At 39.8% G+C, this 21,421-nt stretch overlaps 1 protein-coding gene across 6 annotated transcripts in view; it reads left to right on the forward strand.

The window, feature by feature from the left end:
* Window positions 1-21,421, forward strand: part of TBX4 (T-box transcription factor 4) — a 204,886-nt gene that overhangs the window by 58,334 nt on the left and 125,131 nt on the right. For all 6 annotated transcript variants that reach the window (XM_040336923.1, XM_040336921.1, XM_040336922.1 and 3 more), the window contains one exon: window positions 2,460-2,554. In XM_040336923.1, coding sequence (XP_040192857.1) covers window positions 2,460-2,554 — 95 coding nt within the window. The remainder of the gene's footprint in view (window positions 1-2,459; window positions 2,555-21,421) is intronic.

Below are 21,421 nucleotides of genomic sequence, written 5' to 3' on the forward strand. Positions count from 1 at the left end.
GGCATAAAATCTATATCTTCAAAAAATTCAACATGCCTTTAATTATATACCTGTCTACATTACACAAAGGAGTCATTTGGAGGTTATTTGTACTGTCCTGGTATTTTAAGGCCTCAAGAAATTAGATGAGGCAGTCAGTATGTCTGGATTGATCAAATATCAATATATGTTCATTAGCTTGTAGACTCTATACCTTTCACACAGACTAAATAATATGCACTGATTTGGGTTATTCTTACCAAATAAATGTAGCAGTATAAATTTATGAAGAAAAATCTGTTATTTGCAAAAATTTATGACAGAAACTAAGAAAAGTTTTTCATCTTTTTTCCTTTATTTAGCAAAATATAATAAAAGAAAACAGTGGTGAATAAATACCACCCAACGAAGGTTCTATATGTCTCAAAAAAAGATAAAAATCTTGTTTGAGTACAGTGTTGCATGACTGTCATTGTCATTTGAAGTGTGACAGCGCTGAAACCTGAAAATTGGCCGAAAGGGGGTAAAAGTGTCCAGTAGGCAAGTGGTTAAAGGAGAATTTTATTGTTTATTGTATTACATAGTTACATAGTTAGGTTGAAAAAAGACACAAGTCCATCTAGTTCAACCATAAAAAAAAACAAATAAATAAAAAAATAATATCATACAATGCCATATACTGTACACCACCCCTATACCCACAGTCGAAGGCGAAAAAAACATAGCAAAGCATGATCCAATTTGCTACAGCAGGGGAAAAAATTCTTCCTGATCCCAAAGAGGCAGTCGGATTTTCCCAGGATCAACTTTACCTATAAATGTTAGTACCCAGTTATAATATGGAAATTTAGGAAAGTATCCAGACTTTTCTTAAAGCACTGAGCTGGCCAGAACCACTTTTGGAGGGAGTCTATTCCACATTTTCACAGCTTTTACTTTGAAGAAACCTTTCCGTATTTGGAGATGAAATCTCTTTTCCCCTAGGCGTAAAGAGTGCCCCCTTGTCCTCTGTGATGACCGTAAAGTGAATAACTCAACACCAAGTTCATTATATGGACCCCTTATATATTTGTACATGTTGTACATGTTCTATATTTGTACATACACTTATCACTTTGGTTTTTCCTTCTCTGCACTTTCTCCAGTTCCCCAATATCCTTTTTGAGAACTGGTGCCCAAAACTGACCTGCATATTCCAGATGAGGTCTTACTAATGATTTGTACAGGGTCAAAATTATCTCTCTCTCTGGAGTCCAAACCTCTCTTAAAACAAGAAAGGACTTTGGAAACCGCAGCTTGGCATTGCATGTTATTGTTGAGCTTATGATCTACCAAAACCCCCAGATCCTTCTCTAGTATAGTCCCCCCCCCCGCCCAAGTGCATAATTTTATATTTATCAACATTAAATCTCATCTGCCACATAGTCGCCCAATTAGACAGAGCATTGAGGTCGGCTTGTAAATTGGAGACATCCTGTAACGACATTATTCCACTTCATAGCATAGCAGAAATGTTACTTTTAATCCCAGACCCAATATCATTTATAAAGATATTAAAAAGTAAGGGTCCCAACACTGAACCTTGGGGTACACCGCTGATAACCTTAGACCATTCAGAGTAAGACTCATTAACCACGAATTCTGTCTTTTAGCCAGTTTTCTATCCATTTACAAACTGATATTTCCAAGCCTGTAGACTTTACCTTACACATTAGCCGATGTGGGGAACTGTATCGAAACGCTTTTTCAAAATCCAAGTATATCACGTCCACAGCCACCCTCTGTCCAAGGTTTTACTTACCTCTTCATGAAAAGAAATCAGATTTGTTTGACAACTTCTGTCTTTCATGAATCCATGTTGTCTGTTGCTTAAAATATTTTGGTCTTTTATTAAGCTCTCCAGTATCTTCCCGACTATAGACGTTAAACTAACAGGTCTCCAGTTACTTGGTAAAGACTTTGATCCCTTTTTAAATATAGGCACCACTCTGCAATGTACATACTCTGTATTACATTTTTGTTACATAAAGATGTTATACACATAGTTGAAAAAAAAAAGTGTCCAATGTTGAAATGGTTGATGATACAGTAAGACACAGGAAGCACATACTTGTTCAAGACAGCTAAAGACCTTTAGAAGAAAAATCAGACACACACTAGGGGTATATGTCCCAGACACACACTAGTGGTCTCCAGTTGCCCTGAGCAAGTCTGTATATCAGCCCATGCTGTGGTTCAGACTGAAAATTGTGTTCTATCTCTTCAATACAGACAAAACAGGTTATTTTAAAATGTGCATAAATGTGGCCTAGGACATGAAAAATAAGTGCATACTCATAAGCCCATGTTGCAAGTACATGGGTATGACGGGGCAATAAGGATAAAACACTCCATTTTTGGAGTATCGCAAATGTAAATTCTGTCTACCACATTAAAGACTAATAATATTTTTAACATCCTTTTTCCTTTTCAACTTGCAGACAATAGAAAATATTAAAGTTTACCTTCATGAGAAGGAACTGTGGAAGAAGTTTCATGAAGCAGGAACTGAAATGATCATAACCAAAGCTGGCAGGTTTGTAATAATTCTAGTTCATTATTTGCTGGGATTTTTTAGTATTACCCTTTTTAGCCTGCTCTACAATTTTTTTGCTCCCAATTACTGGGTCTTCATTCTGAAAGCATGAAAGGTCCAATAAGTGCAGCATCATCATTACACAACGAAAAAAAGTATTTTTCCACCTTTTTACACAGTATGTCTTTGTATAAACTTATTGCAAGATCATTTACAATGCTAATGTTATGGGACAAATACTATGTATTTTTAAAGCTTTAGATGTTGCTATCTTTGGTTTACTACTAAGTTGGAGTTAATTTTTTAAAGGCAAATAGAGTCTGTACTTTGCAAGTACAGTTGCACTAATTTTCCCTAGAGCTTAGTGGTGGTGAAGCTGTGCTGATTTCCATAGTTCCATCATGTGCAAGCAAAAATGCATTTTTTTAATTTTCCTTGCATCTTGTTGGGTATTCTTTACAAATTGAAGCTTCACCCCATATACTAAGCTGTGAGAAAATGAGTGCAACCGTACTTGCAAAATGCCCAGTCTATTTTTCTTTAGTAAATCGACCCCAGTGCCCTGAGAATGTAAGCAGAATGGCTGATAGGCAGGGAAACAAATAACAGCTAACCTCTGTCCTCAGAAGTTCTCTTTAAAGGCATATTGGAAAATTTAACTTACACAGAAATGTACATGTTTTCAGTTCCTCTCTCTTTTGGAAGTACACACTTAAGCCCCATACACACTCAGTTTTCCTGCAGGTTTTTCTCTTCAGGTTTACCAAAACCATCTAATATGAGGTCAAACCTTAAGAGTTTCAATTTTGTATGCAATCAGGCAGGCCCTTGCACTACATGGTTTTTGGTAAACTTGAAGAGAAAAACCTGCAGGGAAACTGATAAAGCCAGATTCAGGTAGAGTTACGCTGGCGTATCAGTAGATACGGCGTCGTAACTCCGAATCTGCGCCGTCGTATATATTTAAGCCTATTCTCAATTTGAGATACGCTTAAATGTTGCTAAGATACGACCGCCTGCGCCGTCGTATCTTAGCTGACTATTTACGCTGGCCGCTAGGGGCGTGTACGCTGATTTACGCCTAGAATGCGTGAAACAGCGAGATACACCTATTCGCGAACATACGCTTGCCCGTCGCAGTAAAGATACGCCGTTTATGTAAGGCGTTTTCAGGCGTAAAGATAATCCACCTAAAAGATGGCGCAGCCAATGTTAAGTATGGACGTCGGAACCGCGTCGAATTTTTAAATTTTTACGTCGTTTGCGTAAGTCGTCTGTGAATGGGGCTGGCCGTAATTTACGTTCACAAACAAACAATGAGTCTTTGCGGCGTAATTTGGAGCATGCGCACTGGGTTATGTTCAAGGACGGCGCATGCGCCGTACGTTCAAAAGGTCAATTACGTGGGGTCATGCCTTATTAATATAAAACACGCCCACCTCTTCCCAATTTGAATTAGGCGCGCTTACACCGGCACATTTATGATACGCCGCCGTAACTTAGGACGCAAGTGCTTTGTGAATACAGCACTTGCCTCTCTAACTTACGGTGGCGTAGCATATATGAGATACGCTACGCCTGCCTAACGTTAGGCACGTCTACGTGAATCTGGCTAATAGTGTGTATGGGGCTTCAGCCTTTGTAAATGTACTGTGTGGCACAGTAGAGCCTTCTTAGAACATAAATTATTCACATACCTCATTCCAGCATATATCCCACAATTAAGAGGATTATTCCTAATTTTAAGAAAAAGAGCATGACAAAATATTCCTTCACATACCCATGGCCATATGCACATTCAAACATTCATGTGCAAACATAGCAAAATATTATACAACCGTTTAATACAAAGTACCTATAACTGTTTTAGACTTTTTGGACATCATCCGTGCATTGTATTGAAGCCATAGTTTCTGCTGAGAAGGGATTGTGATTTAGCAAGCATTATATAACCCTTACCTTGTTTGTTGAGTCAAAATCTGTACTCCATTTGCCTATTGGGGCATAAATGAATTGTAGCATTACCTCAGTAGGAGCTTCTGAATAGTATGGGTCCTCTGTTCTTTGCCTCAACCTTTTCAAGAACTTTAGCCCCTCTGACACACCAGGTTGAGTGCACAAACATACAATATCACATGAATTCACTGAAACTAATACTTAGTACCCAATAGTAGTACTATTTTAAAGAAAACAGGCACCGAAACAGAAAGTAAAGGCACACTTAATATATTGTCATCCAATATGGCTGGCAACAAGGCAAGGATAGATTGGATTAACACTGGTGATAACACAATCTAGCATACAACGTGATTAACAGTAGGGACTAGGCATATTATGACATTTGGTATGACAATCATAAACAGGGGTAAGGTCATCTCAAGTGCAGCAGTGAGCAGTAGTAAAGTTTAATAAACCAAGTGCTTGAACTATACTACCAGAGTGGTTTTATAGCAGTAAAGCTAGTCCTAGACCAACTGAGCATGCAGTGTCCAAAAGTAAGGAGGATGGTAGTGAAGAGGGCAGGGGAACAAAAGTGGTCTTGCAGAATAATTATTACCAGAAGGGTAGTTCTCTGAGATGTTTTTCTGGTGGCTATCATTGGGGCCCTTTAAGAGCATTGGTACACTTAATCACAGTTCCAGTTAACCTGCATGCAGTATGGGTACAGTATAGTCTAAACACAGGTGCAAGGTGGATGCAGTTAAGATGCAGTAAAGGTTCAGTATAATGCTATATAGAGTTGGTGGTTGTGCAGTCTATGTTTGAAATAACGTGCCATGTAGAGTAAAGCATGGGAAGGTATGGATTGGGTACACGTGGTGTCCTGCTCTCGGTGGCTCAGTCCCTACTATCAGTATCAGCAATGGGTGAATAGCCCTCTCAGCAGTTCCTGAGATGCTCACTGTAGAAGGGGGCCACCTTGGTCTCTCCACAAAAGCCTAGAGGGATCAGAGGTGGGAAGCAGAGTATAAGTGGGTGCTCCAGTCTCCCTGCAGCAGGGGTGCAGGTACTGTGATGTGGGCAGTGCTGCGCTGCCCCCGGGTGTCCTCATTCCCAATCTCTATCTTGGATCTCTGCTGGTATGGTCTCATGTTGGCAGTCAAATATCCATTGAGGTTCTCTCTCTTCAACTTCCTTGGTGCCTAGAACTTTCTTGGGTTGTTTAATAAAAAAAAACATATTTTTACTGCACAGTGTCTCTTACTGCACATGCCTACTGGGATCTGTAGTATAAGGAGTCTATTTGTCCCATTATATGGCTGTCGTCTCAAACTAGAACTCCCATCTTCTCAGCACCCTGCATAGAAGTCTATGGGCTTGCTTGTCTTTAGTTCTCCCCCTGCTGTCTAGAGGAGAATGGTACAGCAAAACATCAGTATCTCAGTAAAGGGAGAGAAAAATAAAAGGCAGCAACTCATTCTCCATACTGCTTTAGCTCAGCACCTGGCTACAGAATGATTTTGCATGGCTCTACCCACAGTCCTAAAGTGAGGACTAAGCCTCTTATTTTGGCATATGTGATGGAATGAGACATGTGGATACCTTATGTTCTTCAGATGGCTCAATCATTTGTTGGGATTTTTATTGCCTTTAATCCCTTCTTACTATAACATTAATGGTTGTACTTAAATAAGTGTACTACAAAATACATAATTATTGTGGTAATACAGGTGGTTAAGACTTTTGCTTAGTGTAGATCAGTGTACTTTATTTTGCACTATATAAGGACCCTATTTAAAAAAGGGTAAGTGTACACAAAAGTTAGCTAATCCTTTAACCACTTACCCCCCGGACCATATTGCTGCCCAAAGACCAGAGTACTTTTTGGAATTCGGGACTGCGTCGCTTTAACAGACAATTGCGCGGTCGTGCGACGTGGCTCCCAAACAAAATTGGCGTCCTTTTTTTCCCACAAATAGAGCTTTCTTTTGGTGGTATTTGATCACCTCTGCGTTTTTTATTTTTTGCGCTATAAACAAAAATAGAGCGACAATTTTGAAAAAAATGAATATTTTTTACTTTTTGCTGTAATAAATATCCCCCAAAAATATATAAAAAAACATTTTTTTTCCTCAGTTTAGGCCGATACGTATTCTTCTACATATTTTTCGTAAAAAAAAATCGCAATAAGCGTTTATTGATTGGTTTGCGCAAAAGTTATAGCGTTTACAAAATAGGGGGTATTTTTATGGCATTTTTATTAATATTTTTTTTACTAGTAATGGCGGCGATCAGCGATTTTTTTTTCGGTATTGCGACATTATGGCGGACACTTCGGACATTTTTGACACATTTTTGGGACCATTGGCATTTTTATAGCGATCAGTGCTATAAAAATGCATTAGATTACTATAAAAATGCCACTGGCAGTGAAGGGGTTAACACTAGGGGGCGGGGAAGGGGTTAAGTATGCCTGGGTGTGTTCTTACTGTGGGGGGGGGGTGGCCTCACTAGGGGAAACACTGATTTTCTGTTCATACATTGTATGAACAGAAAATCAGCATTTCCCCCCCTGACAGGATCGGGAGCTGTGTGTTTACACACACAGCTCCCGTTCCCCGCTCTGTACCGAGCGATCGCGTGTGCCCGGCGGCGATCGCGCCCGCCGGGCACACGCACGGGAGTCGGGGGCGAGCGGGGGGCGCGCGTGCGCGCCTCCGGCGGCGCGCGTGCGCCCCTAGTGGCGGCTAAAAGGTAGGACGTCCATTTACGTGGTCTCGCCTAGGAGAGCCACCTTGTGGACGTAAAATGACGGTGCGGCGACGGCAAGTGGTTAATAGTGATAGTTGTTAAATATTGCTGTCTTTATTTAAAGCTGAACTCCAGGAAGACATATGAATCCACAGTTTAAGTATATACAGACAAAGGGTGCAATTAACAAAGAGTAGTGCAAGCACAATGCTTGCCCCACACTTCTAAACATAAAAAATGGAGCCGATGCTGCTCCTGAGTAACAAAAAGGGCACCAATCTCTTTGTTAATCAGGTGCAATTAGGTATTTGTTACACTGTTTTCAAATAATCACAAGTACAAAAACCTCCTGCGCTTGGGAGTGGGCCAGCACAAAGTAAGTAGGTTATACTTCGATCCTGGCTTGTATGAATATATCTCATCTTGCTGCCCTCTTAAAACTGGGGGAGTATGCACAACTGAAACCACAAAGAGAAAGAGAGGGCGCATAGACCTAGTGCATTAAAACCATCACTTTATTAATAAAAAAGTGGTAAGTATTATACTCACAAGATGACAAATGTATCAAGCTCATCTCATAGTTCAGCGTCATCTAGTCCACACTGCATCATATCATGTGGTAGAAGAAGCTAAAGATCCAATAGGCTAACGTGTTTTGAAGACTAGCCTCTACCTCAGAGCCCTTTTTTACACTGTCTGTGACAGGCAGCACAGAGAACATGGGAGCAGCAGCTGCATGCTTCATTCTCTCTGCCTGTCCTCACCCCCCTGCTTGGCTCAGAGTGGGAGGGAGGAGGTGGAAAGTTGTTAACCCAGCAGGCTGTGCTCCTATAGCGAAATCACTGCACGGGAGAGAGAGAGAGAGAGAGAGATGTGTGCTATTTCAGCTCACATCCCATACGACAGGTCACACCTAGCGGGAATATGCAACAGTTTTCTATGTGGCGTATGAGATCCATTCATCCATCCATTTTTGGTGTATACCTGTGCTTTTGAAACATTTCACATTTGAAACTGGTGAGTGTGGGACCATAAGTAGGTGGCGGGCTGCACCAGATTGGATTTTGTTCACAGTTCTAAATAAGAAGTTTTAAGAAGTTTGTTTGAAGTTTGCACATAATAAGTTAACAAGAAAAGTTAACTGTGCTCTTAATGAAATTGACGCTGTGGTTTAGTTACATATTACTTTGTTGCTTTCAAATAAGTGGGATGGAGACATTTCACATTTATAAACACTTTTTGGATGATTTATGTATTTATTTATGAACACAGTTTTATTGTGGTGTAATGCTATGTACAATAAGGATCATCCTTATATGTATGGTCATCTATGGGTATTTATATACAGCTGCTGCTTTTTGGGGGGTTTTGTTTGTTTGGTTTTGTATTTTTTTTTATTTATTTTTTTATCACCATCTTTGATTTTATAATTTTTTTTTAGTCCACTGTTTATTGCTCTTTTGTTTTTACACTTTGCTTGGATTGCAGATATATTAAAATCGTGGAGTGGGGTACTAATGTTAATAAAAAGGCTGTGATGTGATGATAATATTCATATATATATATATATATATATTTATATATTGTATATGATGAAATAGGACTTGCTCAAATAGTAGTTCTGTGATAAGAAGGCACCATACTATGCCGTTTCTAAGTGATTACTGATCCTATGTTTATTTTTGGACATCAGAAACCCACTTCACTTCGGCAAAGGAACAACTAAACAAACTAGGTTCATACAGCAGGCCTTTTTACCAGCCTATACAACTCAAGGCACTTTCCCAAGTGTTCTCACGTAGTAAACCGCCTGTCGGTTCACCCTCCCCAGAGGTTTTAAAGGTTCTCTTTCACAGCCACTTCCTGTGAGGCTTTCCAACCCTTTTAACAGACCAGGTTTTCTGGCAGGTGGATTTGTGGACTGGCCACCCACTCTTTTCCACAGCCCAAAATCCAGAACCAACAGAGGTGTTTTACAATCAGTCTCTTAAAGGGAGACTGATTTATGTTCCTAAGTAGTCTTCCCTAGAGCCCAAAACAGTCAAAATTCTTATTCTGAGTGATGCATTTCTCCCATCCACTACCCTATCTGCCATTTTAGCCCAGGCTCTGTTACTATATATAGTGCACTAGCTGGCAAAATCCTGAATGGTGTATATGTGTCACCAATGTTTCTCACCTACACATGAGAAAGAGCTTTAGGCCGCGTACACACGATCGGTCCATCCGATGAGAACGGTCCGAAGGACCGTTCTCATCGGTTAACCGATGAAGCTGACTGATGGTCTGATGTGCCTACACACCATCAGTTAAAAAAAACGATGATGTCAGAACGCGGTGACGTAAAACACAACGACACGCAGAAAAAAACTAAGTTCAATGCTTCCAAGCATGCGTCAACTTGATTCTGAGCATGCGCAGGTTTTTAACTGATGCTTTTGCATACTAACCATCGGTTTTGACCTATCGGTTATCAGTCCATCGGTTACATTTTAAAGCAAGTTCTAAATTTTTTGACCGAAGGATAACTGACCGATGGGGCCCACACACGATCGGTTTGGACCAATGAAAAGGTCCTTCAGTCCATTTTCATTGGTTTTGACTGACCGTGTGTACACGGCCTTAGGGTTTTTGATTGATATGAAGAAAAAAATTCTTGTTTTCTCAGATCTTAAAAGGTTCTGATCTAGGTTATGGAGCCTGGATATTGTGTAGAGCTTTGGGTGGGATAAAGCCTTTCAGTTCAAGGTACACATTTTACCTTTTAAGCCTAGTACACACTGGCTGAATGTCTGCCGTTTAATAGAAACCGGCCGACATTTGGCCCATGTGTATGGCAGCCAGTCCTTCATGATGAAAAAAAGTCTGCCAACTGGCTACTGGCCAATGGCTGAGAGTGCTGACCAGAGTGTTCTGGAATGGGGGATGTCCCCCTGTCAGAACACAATAGCACAGCAAGGGAGATTACTGTACTAACATTGGATTGTTAGTATAGCGACTCCAACCTAAGCTGACAGTTTAACCCAGCGGGCTAAATTAAAAAAAAAATTGTGGTGTGTGCAAAGCTTTAGGGCAGTTTGGCCACAGCGTGGGTTCAGTGCAGTGTACCGGCGATTTTTTAGTGGTTTACCTGCACTTTTCTATAGGCTTTTTATTAGATTATGTGTTTTTTTGTGCGCTTTCTGAAAGTGCACCAAATATGAAACATGCAGGACTTTTTCTGCTCTTTCAGAAAACTCACCAAAACTCATAATCTAATATAAGTCTGTAGGAAACTGCAGGTAACCTGCACAAAAACCATGGGTACAATGCATTGCACACACGCTGTGGCAAAACTGCAGTGGACAGTGTGAAAGGGGTCTTAGCCACCCCTTACTAAATAGTTTGTTTAATGGCTTGGGTGAGCACATGTTTTGTTTTGTTTTGGTTTGTTTTATGCTATGGAATTGCTATATAAAGTCCTCCTGCATTGATTCTATGTTCGTTTACTGCCTTAATGAATAAAAGTTCAGGACAAACCTACTGGGACTGTTCCTGGGGGTCATGTCTCGCCTCTGGTTCACTGCTGCCATTATCATTAGTAGAACCACTGTCCTTAGAATGCTAAATTACTGTCAATGCTGAACAATAATGACTAAAGACAAAAACTTAGACTGAATTTGATACAGTGTTATGCTCTTTGCAATCAAAAGGTTAACTAACTTTGCAGCTGCAGTCTATGTACACCATGGCATGTTGTCCAGAGCATTCAAAGCCAATGTTTTGAAGTTATTTTACCTGTGAGTGACTCAAATATATATATATATATATATATATATATATATATATATATATATATATATATATATATATATATATATATATATACAATTCTTTTTATTTTTTAAGTGCAATGAATTTCAAGAGTTTTTCTGGAGACACAACTGTTACAGAGGTAATGATGCAATGATAAGATAATTTTAAAGAGACCTTCTACCGCAACTAATTGCTTAAATTGATTGTGGACCACATCCCTGAATCAACTATGGGTGGCATGGTAATGTCAAAAGATCTCCGGGATAAAGTTGTGGGCAGGTACAAGTCAGGAGATGGATACAAGAAATTCCAAAGGCTTTATTAATGCCTAGTAGCACAGTAAAGTCTATTATTAAGAAGTGGAAGAAATTTGGTACAACACAGAGCCTGCCTGGATCAGGATGTCGCTACCAATGGGTCCTACAGCAATTCTGTAGCAGTTGCAGGAATTTATGGCAAAGAGTGGTCATTGTATGCATGTGACAACAATATCACAAATTCTCCACAAATGTGGCTTGTATGAGAGGGTTGCAAGAGAAAAGTCACATGCAGTCATGACTGAGCTTTGCCAAAACGCACCTAGAAGATTCCGAGACCACAGGGAAAATGGTGCTATAGTCAGATTTTATTATTTGGCCTTAACACCAAATGATATCTGGCTGAAATCCAATGCAGCTCACCATCCAATTAACACTATTCCTACAGTAAATCATGGAGATGGTAATATCCTGTTATCAGGATGTTTCTCTGCAACAGGGACTCTGCTACCCTCTGCCCGAAAGTTGTCAATGGGAAGAAGGTTTATCTTCCAACATGATACGGACCCAAAGCACACAGCAAAAATTACCACACATCAGTTGAAGGAGAAATAGGTAAATATCCTTGAATGACCTAGTCAGAGCCTAGAATTTAACCCCATTGAAAATCTGTGGAATGACTTAAGACTGAAGCTCACAAACGGTCACCATAAAATGTAACTGAACTTGAGCAGTCCTACAAAGAAAAGTGGGCAAATATTGTTTGATTCTGTTTTTGTTTTGTTTTGTTTTTTTACATGTTGGTTTTATATCTTTTACTCTCCACAGTCCTCACTAGGATAAATAGAAAAATTCTGAGAAACTCTCGCAATTTTGGACCATATGGGAAGTTTATGTATGTGCTTTCACTTACATTAAAATGCCAAAGTCTAATGCCGCGTACACATGACCGTTTTTCGTGATGTGAAAAATTATATATTTTTTAATGTCATTAAAAACGATCGTGTGTGGGCTCCAGAGCATTTTTTGCGACGTTAAAAATTGCCATTAAAAATTTAGAACATGCTTTCAATTTTCGCGTTGTTTTTAACATTGTCGTTTTTAACATCGTAAAAAATAGAGTAGAGAGACTCCCACCAACCAGCTGGATAATTGCAGCAGCAGGCCACCCTGACAAATGACACAGGCTCATCCAAGCACAGAGTACAGCTCTAAGAACCAGAACTAAGAACCACAATACACCTATATGGTATGAACAGGAAACATAGAAAACCATTATCTCTATTTGCGCTTGCCTTATGCCGCGTACACACGATCGGTCAAACCGATGAGAACGGTCTGATGGACCGTTTTCATCGGACAAAACCGATCGTGTGTGGGCCCCATGGGTTATTTATCCATAGGTTAAAAAAAAGCAATCTTGTTTTAAATTTAACCGATGGATACCTAACCGATAGAAAAAAACGATCGTTAGTAGGCACAACCATCGGTTAAAAATCCATGCATGCTCAGAATCAAGTCAACCCATGCTTGGAAGCATTGAACTTAGTTTTTTTCAGCACGTCGTTGTGTTTTACGTCACCGCGTTCTGACATGATCAGGTTTTTAACCGATGGTGTGTAGGCACCGATGAAAACGGTCCATCAGACCGTTCTCATCGGATGGACCGATCGTGTGTACAGGGCATTAGTATACATTGATTTGAGCTAAACAATGAAGCTCGACAGACATGGTGTGAATGAGCCCTAATAGTTTAAATTATTATTTGTAAATACAACAATATCTAGTATCTTTACAGCGGAACCTCAGCCAGCATTAGATTTAGTATTGTAAAGATAATTGCCTTCTTCTTGTAAAACATCATTAATTTATTCTGAAGAATTTATCATGCTACAAAAGGTCCCTCATAACTCTTTATTCTGCCGTCTTCCTGTTTCTGCAACTGGCAAGTGTTTCTATTCTATTCTGTTCTGCATAGTGATAGCCTGATGTGATAGCCTGATGTTCGAGTCAAACATAACAAAGCTGAACAAACAAACAAATGAGGTGGTCACGGGAAGTTTGCCCCCTGCCGAGATCCCCATAATGCACTACGAGATTGCAGTGTATTGATTACTGCTGATTGGCCAAAGCATGCACCTGATGCTTTGGCCAATCACAGCGCAATGTACTGTGAGAGCCATGATTGGCAGGGTGCCTTTGGCCAATCATGGCTCAGGGGCTAAGTCCACCCCCACACTATAGAAGGCTGCTTTACATAGTGGCTGTATGTCGTGTGTATTTTTTTTTTTTTTATCACGTCAGACTCTGCTCACATGTAACAGTGAGACTGGCTCACGGTTCGACCGCCCATAGCGTCTCTCTTGTGGCTTCGCATCATCCGTGGGTTTTTTTTTTTTTTTTTATAATTATGATAGTTTTTTCCGTATTGGTATTTTATACTCTTTTCTTTTTTTTTTTTTCTTTTTTTTTTCCCCATATCATATGTTTGGGTTTCCTTTCTTTTATATAATTACCACTTTGTCATTTTTAAGCCATTCATTATTCTTTTCCCAACTAACAAGTCTGACTACCTTACTTACTGTTTAACGTAACTAACCCCCCCTTCCCCCCCCCTCCCCCCCTTCCCCCCGTCCCTAGATCTGTGTGCCATGCAGTCTTCTCTTTAGTTTCTCAGCTATCTGTTTCTGCCATTCCCTGGACAAACTTTTCTGTAGATTTAAACCATTTCCATTTTTCCCAAACCACCCTGTATTTGTCCTCTCCTCCAGTCTCTACACAGGCAAGATACTCCATCTCTTCTATATAATCGACCCTTTCTATCCATTCTTTAATTGATGGCCTCTTTGGACATAGCCAATTTTTTGGGATCAAAGCCTTTGCTGCGTTTAGCAGCACTGGGACCAAAGTTGTTCCATATTGTTTTTTTGTTTTTTCTGTTCCATGAAACAAACAGGGCAGTGGGCTACATGGAATCCTCTCCCCCGTTATTTCGACAATATATTCCAAAATTTCTTTCCAATATTCCTGTATTCTCGGGCAGTCCCACCATATATGCAGAGTTGTTCCTTTTTGTTTACAGTTTCTCCAACATAGCTCTGAATTTTTTGGGTGGATCTTATTCATTCTAGATGGAGTTAGGTGCCATCGAACCATACATTTGTAGTTTGCTTCTATGGTGGTCATATCTAAAGCGTGGTTATATACTGCACCTATCATTTGTGATTTATCGATCCTTTTACCCAAATCGCTTTCCCATTTTTCCAGAAAGGGCAATGTTTCCTGGGTCTCGAGCTCCGTTAATATCCCGTATGTCTTTGATATACCGTGTGTCAGGGGCTTATCTGTGTTGCATATTTTTTCTATTGGGTGTAGTGTCTTGTCATCCCTAATCGGTTGTGGTAGTGTGCTCACAAAGTGTTTTAACTGCAAATACTCCCATTCACTCATCTTTTGTTCCCCTTCTCCTATTTTTATATCTTGTCTTAATTTAATTTTTCCCCGTGTGACAATATCTTTTAGCTTTCTCTCTCCCAATTGCTTTCCAAAGCGTGTTCCATTACCTGGTGGAAAAAAATTTGTGCCTACTAATGGGATTAATGGAGAGTTATACTCCCATTTTTCCCGTCTAACTATTGTGTCCCATATTCTAAATACGTTTCTTGTTATACTATGTGTATTTTTGCCCAATTCCCTCATTTTCTGTGGTATCCATACATTTCTATTTAATTGTGTCCTACTTAATATTTCTTCCATACGTACCCATTTTTTTTTGGTGTGTATATTTGTCCATTCTACCATTCTGGCTAAGTTGACAGCAAGATAATATCTTTTTATATCGGGGAGCCCCAACCCCCCTCCTTTTTTTTCATGCTCAACATTGAGTAGCTTAGTCTAGACTTTTTACCTGCCCATATATATTTCAAAATTACTGTTTTAATTACTTTAAAAAAACTTTGCGGTATTTTTATTGGGAGCATTTGAAGTTTATATGTTATTTTCGGTAATATCATCATTTTAAACGCATTAATCTTACCTATCCAGGAAATATGTTTTTTTGCAAGATTTTTCAGGTCTTGATTAATGTCGTTAATTAATGGGACAAAATTAACCGGGTAAAGTTTTTCAATTGTTGGTGTAATTTTTATTCCTAAGTAAGTTATAGCTTCTTTTTCCCATGTAAATGGGAGCTCTTTCTGTAATTCTTCTGCTTCTTTTTTATCTATCCCCAGATTCAAAATTACCGTTTTTATCGGGTTTATTTTAAAGTTTGAAAGTTCGCCGTATCTTTTTATTTCCTTTATAACATTGGGGAGGGAGACTCTGGGTTTGGTCAAATATAGGAGTATGTCATCTGCATACGCCGCCACCTTGTGTTCTTCGTCACCCACTCTCACCCCCCCTATACCCGGGTTTTCCCGGATTTTTTGCTAACAATGGTTCCAGCGCTATTACATATAGGAGGGGCGAGAGCGGGCAGCCCTGTCTGGTTCCATTTTTCATTTCGAACGCAGACGACATACTCCCATTGACCTTCACCCTTGCCGTCGGCTGGCTATATAAGTTCTTTACCCATTTCATGAACCTTGGTCCCAGGCCTATACTTTGTAAAGTTTCCATCATAAACCCCCAGTCGACTCTGTCAAATGCTTTTTCGGCATCTAAGGACATGAGTACGACTGGGGGTTTCTTTTTTGGATCCTGTTGTAACAACAACAGAGTCCTTATGCTATTGTCTCTTCCTTCTCTGCCTGTTACAAAGCCCGCCTGATCTGTGTTTATTAGTTGCGGCATTAAATCTTTTATCCTGGTTGCTAATATTTTCGCATATACCTTCAGGTCTGCGTTTAGTAATGCTATAGGTCGATAGTTGGAACACAGGGTTCCATCTTTTCCTGTTTTGGGGATAATGGAGATATTTGCCAAGAGAGATTCTTTTCTTATTTCCTCTTCTTCTCCTATTTTGTTAAAATAGTTACACATCTCTGGGACTAGGAGATCTTTAAATTTTTTGTAATATTTGATCGGCAAGCCATCAGGACCTGGGCTCTTACCACACGGTGTTTCCTGGAAGGCTCTGTATATCTCCTCTTGCGTTATTGTGGCCTCCAAGGATTCAATATCATTTTGAGAGATTTTGGGTAATTTCACTTCTTTTAGGTATTCCCTAATTTTCCCTTTTCTAATATTTTCTTGCTCTAGAGTTTCATTGGTTCTTATTGAGTATAATGAGCTATGTCGTGTGTATTAATGGAGATTAGGCAGGTAGTTAGTTTATTGCGTGTTCATTCAGTTTAGTGCAGTCAGTGTAGTGTATATCATACAGTGTAGTGTATATAATACAGTGTAATGCAGTGTATATAATACAGTGTATTTTATATATTACAGTGTAGTGCAATGTATATAATACAGTGTAGTGTATATAATACAGAGTGGTGCAGTGTATATAACACAGTGCAGTGCAGTGTGTATAACACAGGGTAGTGCAGTGTGTATAATACAGTGCAGTGTATATAACACTGTGTAGTGCAGTGTATATAATACAGTGCAGTGTATAACACAGTGTAGTGTGAATAACACAGTGTTGTGGTGCCACGGAAGTGTTGGTGTGTACAACACGTCTGTGTCACCACTGATCACCACTGACCACTGACCATTTTTTTTTCATAATTTTTTTTTTTCAGTATCAGGTTCTGTTGCTGCATTATTAGTACTCCCCCTTCTGTTTTACATGTGTTATTCCTTCCGCATCCGTATCACCACAGCAGTCGTATACTTTTTTTTTTTTGTGGCGCAGCACTAATGCCCTGTACACACGATCGGTTCATCCGATGAAAACGGTCTGATGGCTTTTTTCATCAGATAGCTGACTTTCATCAGTCTTGCCTACACACCATCAGTTAAAAAAACGATCATGTCAGAACGCGGTAACGTAAAACACAACAACGTGCTGAGAAAAATGAAGTTCAATGCTTCCGAGCATGCGTCGACTTGATTCTGAGCATGCATGGATTTTTAACCAATAGATTTCCCCACAGACGATCGTTTTTTTCCATCGGTTTTTTAACCATCAGATAATTTTAAAACAGGTTCTAAGTTTTTTCACAGATGGGAAAAAAAACGATGTGGTCCACACACGATTGGTTCGTCTGATGAAAACGGTCTATCAGACCGTTTTCATCAGACGAACCGATCGTGTGTACGCGGCATAAGACTATTTGGGGCATAATTGTGTCCACCCTTCTGCGTCACAGGTGTTCCTCTTTCTGATTCAGCAGTGTTTCCCCTTTTCTTTCTATTTTTAGGGCCATAATTGCTGTTTCTTCTTCTGAGTTGCAGGTGCAGGGCTCAAGTCCTGCAGGAACGCGTGGGAACGGAGTTCCTGCACTTTTTTCACAGCAGGAACTCAGTTCCCTTTGCAGGACTAGAGCAGCCGAGCCAATTCTTCACTAAGCGGCGATGCCCAGCTCGAGTCACTGCAGGGGCAGGCGAACCTTAGTAATCCTTAATGTTACTGGTCGCTTCCTGTATATGGATTCATCGCGGGATTTAGAAAGAACTTGCTTATTTCTAAATCCCGCGCTAACTTGCAGCAGACCTCCGCAATGTCTCCTGGGAACAATGACAAAAGCCCCAAGAAGACATGAGGAAGTGACGGAATACCCGCACACTACAGAATGAATCCATATACAGGAAGCAGTAACATAAAGGATTACTATGGTACAGTGGATCGAAAAAAAACAAAAAACATGCGGTTTAGTAATTATGCATATGAACGTATCATTTTTTTTTTTTTTTGGTGAGGGAGTGGATCTTTGGTGGGAGTTCCCACACTTTTTTCCCCAGGACTTGACCCCTGCGCAGGTGGTCTTCCTTCTGCGTCACCACTGTTTAATTTTTTTTACATTTATTTTATTTTCGTTTTTTGCAGCAGTAAAAAAAAGTCTCCATAATTGCTGCACCCTTATTTTCTTTATTAAAAAAAACTATAATAAAATGGTTTATAGTGCACTAAGCACAAAACTATTGCACCCAAGCACCATGTTTGCATCCCACACTCTATAATAAAAAGTTATAAAAATCCCCCCCAAAAAAATGAAAAACAATAATAAAATGGTTTATAGTGCACTAAGCACAAAAGTATTACACCCAAGCACTAAATTTCCATTACACACTCTATAATACAAAGTTATAAAAATCCCCACTGAAAAATATAAAAACAATGATAAAACAGTTTATAGTGCACCAAGCACAAAAGTATTGCACCCAAGCACCATATTTCCATCCCACACTCTGTAATAAAAAGTTATAAAAATCTCCCCAAAAAATCCTCATCATGTCCGAAAGGCCAACAAAGAGAGGCAGACACTCACAGGCCACTAAAAGAGGGCAAGCAGCCTCTGTGTCTACAGTGAAATTAGTGCATCCTCTGCAGGCAGGGCACGCTTCTCCTTTTTTTCCGATGCTGGCCTTGTTATTGAGCCACAACATGCAGAAGAGGCCCAATGTTTCTGCACCTGTTTGACATGTGCATGTCATTTCAAATGTTATTTTTATTTTTTAACAGCAGGGCCCATTCCTGTGCACAGCAAGAGTAACTGTGAGGTGTTACAGTGTTCAGGCACCACTCAAGATGGGTGAACAGTTTGGGGCGAGCATAAGTTTGGCCTGAACATCACCTATTCAGGTACTCGCCTAACACCTGAACTTTGTGGCCACTTAGTGGGATGTTCGCCCGCTGATCGCGCAGTCAATAGTTTGTTAAGGTTTTTCCACTGAGAGCTAAATTTAAAAGAAGAATTGTAAAAAAAATAATCGAAATAAAAAAAATTACGAAAAATTGGCGTGGGCCCCCTTGGGTCTGGTATGGATTTTAACCACTTCCCTACCAGAAAATGTAAAATGATGTCAGCAGGAACACTCCCTCCCTCCTGCAGCCCATCAGAGTACCTGTTTCCAGCCTATTAGACTACTCGAGTACCTAACTGCAATCCATTAGCGTAACTGAGTACCTATCTGCAGCTCATGCCTCATAGAATGTATGTTGGGGTGTTTTCATTCAAAAATGGGGTCATTTTGTGGGTAATTCTACTGTCCTGGTGCTCCGGGACCTTCAAAAGTGTGATAGGTAAGAATGAAATTAGATGTGTAAGTTATGCTCCTAGAATGTCTTATGGTTCTCCCTGCATGTTGGGCCTCTCTTCGTGGCCAGGCTGTGGAAAAGTCTCACATATGTGGTATCGCCATACTCAGTAGGACTAGAAGAATGTATTTTGGGGTGTAATTGGAAGTATGCATATGCTGTGTGTGAGAAATACAGTAACTTGTTCTTTTGACTATTTTGTGTATTTTGTATTAAAAAAAAAGTCTTAATTTTCCACAAAAAAACCTCACCATATCTCTTACTAAATACATTGGACTGTCTAATTTCCAAAAATTGGTAATTTGGGGGGTATTTGTATGGTCCTGACATTTCAATGAGGCCATCAGTACATCAGGTGTGATACATTTTTTATGATTTGCACCATAGCTTGTAGACTCTATAATTTTCACACAGCCAAAATAATTTACACTAAATAAGTGTAAGGGTTATTTTTACCCAAGTGTGGCAGTATAAATTTTGGCCCAAATTTATGAACAAAAATTACTTATTTGCAAAATGTTATAATAGAAACTAAAAAAGTGTTTTTTTGGGGGTTATTTTTCACTATATTTTTACTTATATCGCAAAAAATAAAACCCAGTGGTGATTTAAATACCACCAAAAGAAAGCTCTATTTGTGTGGAAAAAAATATAAAATATTTTTTTGGGTACAGTGTTGCATGATTGAGTAATTGTAATTCAAAGTGTGAGAGCACTGAAAGCTGAAAATTGATCTGGGAAGGAAGGGGGTGAAAGTACCCTGTATTGTGGTTAAAGGAGTTGTAAAGAAAATGTTATTTTCACCTTAATGCAATCTATGCATTAAGGTGAAAAAACATTGAATGCTGTCGCCCCCCTCCTGAGCCCCTGTTATACTTACCTGACCCCTCGAAAGTCCCGCGTGTTCCCGATATCCTCTTTGCCAATCAGCCTGGCCGCTGATTGGCTAGAGCGGATGGATTGAGAGCATTGGCTGGCGCTGCTGTAAATCACATCCAGTGACGTGGCGCGCTAAGGGGCAGGGCCGAGTGATACAGCGAGCGCTATGGCCGCTCGCTGTATCACGGGAGCGCGCCCACAATTACTGACCACCATGCGAGCTCTCGCATGACTGTGGTGAGTAATTGCGGGGAGGACCAGAGACAGCCGCCGAGGGACCCAGAAGACGTGGTTCGGGGCCACTCTGTGCAAAACGAGCTTCACAGTGGAGGTAAGTATGGCATGTTTGTTATTGTAAATGAAATGTTTTTCTTTAGTGACACTTTAAGAGTAACTCTATCACAGTAATAAGAAATAAAAATGGCATGGGGTCCCCCCCAAAATCCATACGGGACCCTTATCTGAGCATGCAGCTTGGCAGGCCAGGAAAGGGGGGGACGTTCCACCTCCTGAACCATACCAGGCCCCTTGCCCTCAACATGGGGAGGGTGTTTTGGGGTAACTCATGGGGAAATTAGTGCTTTTTTTACCCTCTGATATGACATATAGCTTGCACATATACTTTAATCTCTGCAGCCAAGAGCAGCGAATTGTTCTAACACAGAGAATGACATCACAGAGACCAATATAATTATTATTATTTTTTTTAAAGTAAGGCATTGCTTACCAGAATTTACCACAAGTTAATTGAGCATGGAGAGTGGGAACCAAAAATGAATAGTGGGCATGATCCCAGAGTTCAACTTTAATACCATACATTTTACATTTATGGTGACATTTACTGCAAAAAAAAAGGAAACAGTTAATTGACATGTATGGATCTTGTTATTTCTGTATTGTTGTGCCTCATATTTTTTTGGATTGCTGTGCCATTTTAAAAGATTTTATATGTTCACATAACAAAATATTTAGTGCATCACGCACTGATTTTGGCAGCTAACGAAAAGGAATTTTGATGCCAACAATGACTATTATATGAAAACATCAGAAATTAACTAAATGAAAGCTCAGTTCACGGCATATTACACACATATATGAAGG

The sequence above is a fragment of the Rana temporaria genome, chromosome 2 (assembly GCF_905171775.1).
Source record: "Rana temporaria chromosome 2, aRanTem1.1, whole genome shotgun sequence".
Classification (NCBI taxonomy): domain Eukaryota; kingdom Metazoa; phylum Chordata; class Amphibia; order Anura; family Ranidae; genus Rana; species Rana temporaria.